Source organism: Coturnix japonica, chromosome Z (genome assembly GCF_054131305.1).
Source record: "Coturnix japonica strain WE chromosome Z, WE-NBRP24, whole genome shotgun sequence".
NCBI classification, from domain to species: Eukaryota; Metazoa; Chordata; class Aves; order Galliformes; family Phasianidae; genus Coturnix; species Coturnix japonica.
In genome coordinates, this window is record NC_140702.1 from 11,913,578 (window position 1) to 11,922,049 (window position 8,472).

The following is an 8,472-nucleotide window of genomic DNA, read 5'->3' on the forward strand; positions in this document are numbered from 1 at the left end:
AGAGATCTGGACGATTTCCTGGGTAACCTACAGTAGGGAACCCACTTTAGCATATGGGATTGGACTGAATGATCTCTAGAGGATATCGCTTCCAACTCCTGTGATTCCACGATTCTGTGATTCTATCTGTAGGGTGCCACCTCGTCTGCGGGGCAGCAGCTCTAATGGTACCCATTCATCTGCATCTCCCCCTCATGCAGGGACACAAAAGATGCATGCATAGCATGTAGCTCAGGTACCAGTTTAATGCTGGGCAACAAGCTGTTATATACCGTGACACACAACTGCCACAGAACCTCGTGACCCCTTGTTACCACCCACAACTCGCCCCAGGTCCATCCTACCATCCTACATCTCCACCCTCCCTGTGCTAAAGTTTTCCGTAGTGTAGTGGTTATCACCACACACAAAAAGTTTTCCGTAGTATAGTGGTCATCACCACATGAGAAATGCTTTCCGTAGTACAGTGGTTATCACTAGATGCAACCCCGTAATAGTATCCCGACGACTCTTTGGAAGTACAACAACTTAAAACCAGTTTTTCCCGTATCCCATATAAAACAGTTCAAGCACTGAACTGAAGCATCTTCGCCTGGAGTATATGTCTCTCTAGCCGTCAATGCCAGTCCAGTTGAGCAAACGCAGCGACGATGTGAAGCTCCTGAAAGTGGCTGCAATGCTTGATAAGCTTATTGTGATGACAATAAATGAGAAACAGACATTTACACTTCTAGGCTGGGCATGTCCTGCAACAGCAGGTAATGAGCACTGACCAAATTCCATCTGATTACATCATTTAGCATCTGGAGCAGCATAGGGGCAAAGCAGATGATCAGAAGGACAATCACGACCCAAGCGAGGATAGTTCCCAGCAACCTTCCAAGCCAGGACCAATCCCAGAAGTCAAGGGTACCTAGTTTGCTGCCCCACCAGTCGCGACTGATGTACACTTCTATTCAGGTGGAATGGGGAAGTCTTGGACAGATCACAGCTCTCCTCGACGTAGTGCTGGACAGTCCCATCAAAACCCAGTGCCACAGGGGGCTCAGGATCCATCAAGGAAGGCTGAGGTTACTGCAATGACCATCGCCCTTCACACATGCCGATGCAGGCATGCCCATGCCCCATGATCTACAGAAGGAGTGGTTCAGTGCCCCTTGGATGCAGATTTAGACTTGTCCTTCAGACCACTGAGGCTACCCAAAACCGTCTGCAAGTCCAACGGCTGTTATAGCCTGGATGTAAACAAGAATTGCCAAACAGCGATTTGCACTTCTCAGGGAATCTCAGAGGACACAGAATCACAGAATTATCAAGGTTGGCAAAGACCTAGAAGATCATCTAGTCCAACCATTACCAATATTTCCCAGCTAAATCATATTCCTCAACACCACATCCAAACGTTCCTTGAACACTCCCATGGTCAGTGACTCCACCACCTTCCTGGGCAGTGCATTCCAATGCTTGACTACCCTTTCCGAGAAGTAATACTTCCTAATATTCAGCCTGAATCTCCCCTGGTGCAGCTTAAAACCATTCCCTCTAGTTCTATCACTTGATTACAGGAGAGAAGAGGCCAACCCCCAGCTCACTACAACCTCCCTTCGAGAAGTTATAGAGAGCTATAAGGTCTCCCCTGAGCCTCCTCTTCTCCAGGCTGAACAATCCCAGCTCCCTCAGCCGCTCCTCATAAGGCCTGTGCTTCAGACCCCTCACCAGCTTTGTAGCCCTCCTCTGAACATGTTCTGGGGCCTCAATGTCTTTCTTGCAGTGAGAGGCCCAAAACTGAACACAGTACTCGAGGTGCGGCTGCACCAATGCCAAGTACAGGGGGACAATTACCTCCCTGTTCCTGCTAGTAACACTGTTTTTACTCCAGTGGCCAGCTTAGATTCAAGCTGGGCTTTTGCCTCTGATTTTCCCTCTAACACCCACTGCGCAGGCTGAAAGGCTGATGTTGCTGGCAGTAAAAAACCCACTGCTGATGATTAACGCGTGCAAGACCGGCCCGGTAATCTCTCCCCTCTCTCTAAAAGCATCAAGGCTGGCCTTCAGTGTCCAATGGGCATGTTCTACGATAGCCTGACCCATGCTTTTTGTGGGAAGGCAAGTGCCAACTGGTGGAACTGCTTGTGAGAACGGACCACAGCTGCCTGTACATCTATGTGAAGCTCATAGTAAGCAGCATCTGCCCTTCTATTGCTGTTGGTCATAAAACTCAGAAGTTCTGTATGGCTATTGACATGCATGATATACACTGGATGAGACTGTCATGAGAGGGCATTGTATAACAGAATAGCCATCTCAGTACAGGGCTGTATGCAAGAGCGACAGAGAGAGTAAGCACAAAAGCAGTATTGGCTATCGGTGACAATACTTAAAGATTCTCCGGAAAAAAGCTCCAAGGCAAGACACACAGCCCATAGCTCAAGCTGCTGTAACGACAATGCCTTTGGAGACATCCCGTTGCATTGAGGCTGGAGATGCTGGCTCTAGGGGAGCCAGAGATCCCATTGACCTGCACCTGGCTATCAGCTGGTGACTCAGTGGGTGATGTCAGGGGCAGGGCATTTGGCTTCCATGACATCAGACAGGGCTTCGTGTCACAGGGGCAATTGGATTCAAAAGCCATTGTGACAAGTTGTTGTCCCTGTGCTATTGGGGGTCAGAGTCCCTGTGCTACTCACTCTCAGGAGAGCAGCTCCATCAGGAAGTAGCAGCTCCCGAGTACCTGAGACCGTGAGAGGATACAGATGCCCAAGAAGCAGGAGAAGGTGGCCCACTCCCATCTGAAGAAAGGGCTGAGAAGGATGCAGGAAAGCCACCAGGTGAGAACACACTGGGAGAGACAGTGATGGCATGACACAAAAAGCACCAGCACATGGGGCACTGCAGCAGGAGATGATGTCTGCAGCTGACTTTCTGGGGAATGACTCAAATCCCTGTCCAGCCCAGGTTCATGCCAGCCCAGCAGATCTGTGCCCAGAGGCAGAGAGCAGTGGGACCCAGCTCAGCCAGGCTGTCTGTGCCCAGGAGCTGCCTTCTGCCAAGGGCTCTGCTGGCAATGTAGCCACCTGCATCCTATGCCTCTTTCTCCACACAGGTGAGCTACAGGCCGCATCAAATTGTTCTGCCCGGCAGCCAGAGCAAGAATCCATCTCACCATGGGGTCCGTCTGCCACCACTACCCCGCCTGGAGATCCCATTGGTCCCCAGATACCCCCCCACACAGGTAGGAAACCCATGAGAGAAGGGACTGAACTTCTTCCTGAGTCCTGGGAGCTGCTGGCAAGCAGGTGGCAGCTGCAGGAGAGGACCGCTCCCAAAAAGCTGCCAGGGCATGCCCTTCAGCATTACTGTATAGAATAGAGAGCTGGGTGGAGAAATACCTTAGGTTGCTCTAGAAGGGCAAGTGCTGATTCCTACACTTGGCATGGAGTAACTGCACACATCAGTACAGGTTAGGGAAAGGAGTTCCGAGGAGAAGAACCTGTGCATCCTGGTGGACCATGCCATGAGCCAGCAATGTGCCCTTGTGGCAGACATGAACTCCAGTGGTGTCCCGGAGTGCATTAAAAACAGAATGGCTAACTGGTTGAGGGGGGCAATCCCCCCCTCTCTACTCTGCCCTGGGGAAGCCACATCTGGAGTACTGTGTGGCTGCTCTGCCACCTGAATCCCACACTTCCTTTTCCCTACAACAGGGCTGCAAGCAGAAGCAAGCTGTGCCTCCATGCCGTGAAAGCAAAAACAGATCCTACCACGGGGTCCGTTTGCCACCACTCCGTTGCCCAGATTGCTCGCAGATCCTTGGCAGCCACAGCACACAGGTAGAAAGCCCAGTTTCTGCTCTAGTGATTGTAAATATGTAAAAGGTGGGTGCCTAGAGGATAAGGTCAGGCTCTGCCCAGTACTGCAACAATGGCAACAAGCAGTGACAGGGACAGGAGCACAGAAAGTTCCATCTGAACATGAGGAAAATGTTCTTTGCAACATCTTCTCCCCACAGGAGGACCACAGGCCATAGCAAGTTGTGTTGCCAGGCAGCCAGAGCCCAGCCTCGTTCCTCATTGGGTCCCGGAGCTCCATCTGGTGAGGCAGAGGCCAAGTCTTCAGCTCCTGCTGTAGCTTCAGGTCCTGGGCCAGAGTGACACTGTGTGGCTGAATCACAATAACAACTATTCCATATCATGAGAACAACCTTCTGCATAACTTGAGCAGACATAAACTGAAGGGCGGAGCCTTGCGTAAATGTGAGCTCAAGAAAAGAATGTGGAGGAAGCTGCGGAGCTTGTTGTCAAGTTGTTGAAGTTAAGATGGCAAAACAGATGCCTCAGCTGAATGTAAAATCAATGGCAACTGGTTTGGGGTCTCCACCCTTAAAATGTTGGAAATTTACATCCTTTTTAGAAGATGTAGTTTCCACGGAAATAAATAAGAGGCATTACTTTTGGAACAACCTGTGTAATTGTTTTAAGTGAAAGCCATGCACAACCATTACAGTCTCCAATGCGGCTGAGGTGGAGTGAGGGTAGAAGATACAGTCACTTAATGCATTCTGCTTTCTGCTCTTATCAAATGGAAATAGTCCTGCCAATAAATACAATCTCCAGTTAATTTTCTATGTCCTGTGACTTAATTCTACAGAAACATTTTCTTGCAATGCAGTTGTAAGCAAATACAGTGCACGGGCACTTTTCTTTATGTGCATATAAGCAGATGAAAATGCTGAATCATAGAATCATTGTGGTTGGAGAAGACCTCTATGACCAAGTGCTTTTTTGGGAGCCACTCAGCTCCAGGGCAGACACATTCCAGGCTGAAGCAAGGCATCACTGAAGTGGGCAAGGAGAGCCACTGTCAGTGAGCAGCTGCTGGCCGCCATGGCCCCGCGACTCAGTGGGGCTGGTTTGGTTGGACTTCATGATCTCTTGAGGTCCCTTTCAGCCCCTAAAATTCTGCAGAGTGTGGCCAGCAGGTGATCCTCGCCCACTGCTCTGCCCTGATGAGGCCAGGTCTGGAGTACTGTGTCCAGTTTTGGTCTCCATAGGTCAGAAAAGACAGGGATCTTCTAGGAGGAGTCCAGAAGAGGGCCGTAAAGATGATAAAGGGCCTGGTGCATCTCCCTTATGAGGAAAGACAGAGTAACCTGGGTCTATTCAGCCTAGAGAAGACTGAGAAAGGATCTGATCAATGTTTATGAATATCTAAAATGTGGAAGGTAATTGGATAAGATCAGACTCTTTTCAGCGGTCTGTATTGATAGGACATGTAGCAATGGCAAAAAACTGGAACATAAGAAGTGTAACACAAATATTCCGAGCCCAGAGGAGCTGTGGAATCTCCTTCTCTGGAGATATTCTATACCCATTTGAACACCTTCCTATTTGACATACTACAGGGAACCTGCTTTAGCAGGCAGATTGAACTTGATAATCTGTTGAGGTCCCTTGCAATTGCTGCAGTTCTGTGATTCTATGTAAACTGAAGTACAAAAGTCATTCCATGAACCTGTTCTAGTATAACCAAGTTCTAAAAAATAATTTTGTTATAAGTTTACTTGTGATGTTTTCCCTGGAAATTTTAGTTATGTTTTAAGACTAAGCTTTCATTACATTCTGTTTAATGGATTAGGAAATATTTTGTATGTGTTTTATTTTCTTGTATCTCAAGATAAGAAAAAAAATGCCTTGTGATTAACAGTAATCTTTTCTTACTTTCGTGTCCTAGAAGAAAAAAAAAAAAAAAAAGATAAAAAACTCTTCTTGAAAACAGAGAATGAGAAAATTATGTTACTTTTACCTTTGTAGGAACTCTCTTTAAATATAAATACAAAATGTTTTTTCATTAATTTCATTTTACACACAGCTGTAAGTAGTTCCTCTGCAGGAAGGAAACTTAGAAATACAAAATGGGATGTTCTCTGTGTAAAAACTATACTTCCCAAAAGGTAATTTTTAGATACCCCATTTAGTATTGTTCCCAATGAAATTCTACAGGATTTTCTGCCCTCTCTGTCTGTAAAAGTCTTATCGCCAGACCAGGCAATGAAATTGAAAGAAAAAGATGGATTTTATGTAGAACCTAAATGGAATGATCCTTTGTTAACCATGATCACCCGTAGGTTCTCTCTGCTGTGGTAACTGATGGGAGGTAAGCAAATGTCTTTGCAAGGGATCTGAAGAATTTTTGTGGATGGCCCATTGCCATCAGAAACTTTCTATTTATGTATAATATAAGCATTGATATCTCTTTGTCAGAAAATACAAACCTCTGCCATTTGACTGGATAGCAGCATTATATGTTTCCAAGACTGATGCAGCCCAGTCTGTACTACAATATTGATTTTCTGCCTGGATAGCAGTCTGAACCATCAGCAGTAGTCGTACAGAGAGAATTAGAAGTCTAAGTTTTCCAATTTTCTCCTATTCCATCTTACAGACAAATTTCCCAGGACCTTCTTAGAACCAAAGGCATGTATCTCCTTAGATCTCCAAACTGTGTTCCAATTTTAACATTAGGATCCTACTTTGCAGCTCAAAGGAAAGAAAAGTTGATGCTCAATGTTGGTTTCTTGTACTGCTCCTAGAACTTGCTGCCAGTGGGATGAATGTAAACTTTACAGCTTCACCCTCATATTGTCTTTGCAAAAGCAAACTATTTCCCTAGGTATTTTCTAATTCTGAACTTGCACAGAGAAGCTAAGTACAAAGTGTATCAAGGACTAATACTTATGTCTGTGAAGCAGGATGTGCAGTTGCCATAGCAGCAATCAATCTACTAGGTAGGGAGTAACATAAACTGATTCAAAGGCAAAGACTGATTTAGGTCAGGGAATAACACTTCATGAAGAGAGAGTTCTGTGTGACTTTTGATGGTTGTTTTGCTTTTGTGAATGCACTTGCAGTGCATATTGAGAAAATGCCTGAATACCGGAACAAGTGTGCTAGGACTTAACTCAAGAGCTCTTGAATGCTGTGAAGAACCAACCCATTTATAGCAGTGCTGGCAGCTCCAGTGTCAGCTGTGGAGAAATACAGATAAGGTGATGAGGTCTTGCTCGTTTCATGTTATTTATGGATTTGTTCCTTGCTAACTGATGAAAAAACATTCCCAGGATGTTATGTGAGTTCAGCCCCCTGCTAGAAAGTAGGTGAAAACATTTATGTGCCCTGAATTATGGAACTGCCTGCCCACCTTGGACATGTCTGTGGTATTTTTGGCAGGTATTCATGCACATGTGTGACTATATATCTAAGTACACATATTTTTAAGGAGATAATTTGCATAATGAAAGCTGAAGTAGAGAAATTAGAATGAAATTGATCAGTTCTGGCTTCATTCTATTAAAAACCTGGATAATTAGCAGGAGTATGTTGAGAAGAAAGGACTGCAGGTTTTGAAGATCTCACTGTGATGTGACAGCCCCTGAACTGTGACATGAAATTCTGATGTACACAGTTCAACACAGGTTAATAAACAGAACTACTGAAACCTCAGTAATGACATGTGAGTGGTTGGGGAACTAGGAAGCCTTTACAGGGAAACACTCAAGACAGTCCATTCAATTTATGAAAGAAGATAAAAGAATGTCTTGGTCACTTTTTAATTAAGTCTTTTCATGGGGAATAGAAACTTAATAAAAAAGGCTTGCACTACAGTAACCACTATTATAATAGTATTTGATGAAAGTTGAAGCCAGATAAATTCTAATTAAAAATGGGACACAAAGTCTGGGTAATTGGGGTAATTAATCACAGGAATAACTTAGAAATTCCTCCATGAGATGCTCCACCATTGGAAAGTTTCAGGTAGATACCCAAGACTCCCCTACAACACATACATCAAATTAAACCCTTGCTGAAGAAATTAAGGTGGGAGGACTCAAAACAATGGCATGATATCTCTACAGGGGTAGGACTAGACCCTTCTTGACCAATGTCCATATTATACATATGCTCTATGAGACAGAATGCAACTGGCACTGCAAAGATGGGTGCATCCAGCAGCTTTCCATGTCACAGAGGAAATGCTTCTGTAATCTAGTTCAGCTAGATTCATGCCAGTGTTCTGTGGTGAGCAGAACTAAGTAAGTCATCCTGCCCCTTTACTCAGCATGGTGAGGCCTCACCTCAAGTACTGTGTTCAGTTTTGTGCACCTCAGTACAAAAAAGACATGGAGGTAGCACTGCAGGAGGAAGGCCCTGTGGAGCCAAAGGTTTTCTCTGATATAGCTATTTGCCCATCCCAAACACTGCTGTGCTGGCAGGCCCAATGGCTGTGCATGCCTGCTCTGCCTCACGCTGTCTGGCCACAGGTGTGCTCAGGCCCTGCTGCAGGCGGGACTCTGAGATGTAACATTGTGAAGAATGTTTCTCCATTTCTAACCTACTCAGAGTGCTTTCTCTAGCCCTCTTTAAAAGTATTTTATTTCATTGCTGTGCAGCTGTCTGGGGCTAACATCCTCTGCCC

General features: G+C 45.6%; 1 protein-coding gene across 1 annotated transcript; it reads left to right on the plus strand.

The window, feature by feature from the left end:
* Positions 1-336: 336 nt before the first annotated feature.
* On the plus strand, positions 337-4,803 carry LOC146753730 (uncharacterized). Its single transcript, XM_085528983.1, has 4 exons — positions 337-2,828; positions 3,104-3,232; positions 3,705-3,830; positions 4,010-4,803. The coding sequence occupies exons 1-4, from the start codon at positions 2,754-2,756 to the stop codon at positions 4,025-4,027; spliced, it is 348 nt and encodes a 115-aa protein (XP_085385109.1). The 5' UTR covers positions 337-2,753; the 3' UTR covers positions 4,028-4,803.
* The last annotated feature ends 3,669 nt before the right edge of the window (positions 4,804-8,472 follow it).

What these genes read in the sequence shown, in the direction of transcription:
- LOC146753730 (XM_085528983.1), top strand. Translation starts at nt 2,754, where the DNA reads ATGCCCAAGAAGCAGGAGAAGGTGGCCCACTCCCATCTGAAGAAAGGG. An exon ending in GGATGCAGGAAAGCCACCAG is followed by an intron (nt 2,829 to 3,103) that starts GTGAGAACACAC and finishes TTCTCCACACAG; the next exon opens with GTGAGCTACAGGCCGCATCA. An exon ending in CCAGATACCCCCCCACACAG is followed by an intron (nt 3,233 to 3,704) that starts GTAGGAAACCCA and finishes TCCCTACAACAG; the next exon opens with GGCTGCAAGCAGAAGCAAGC.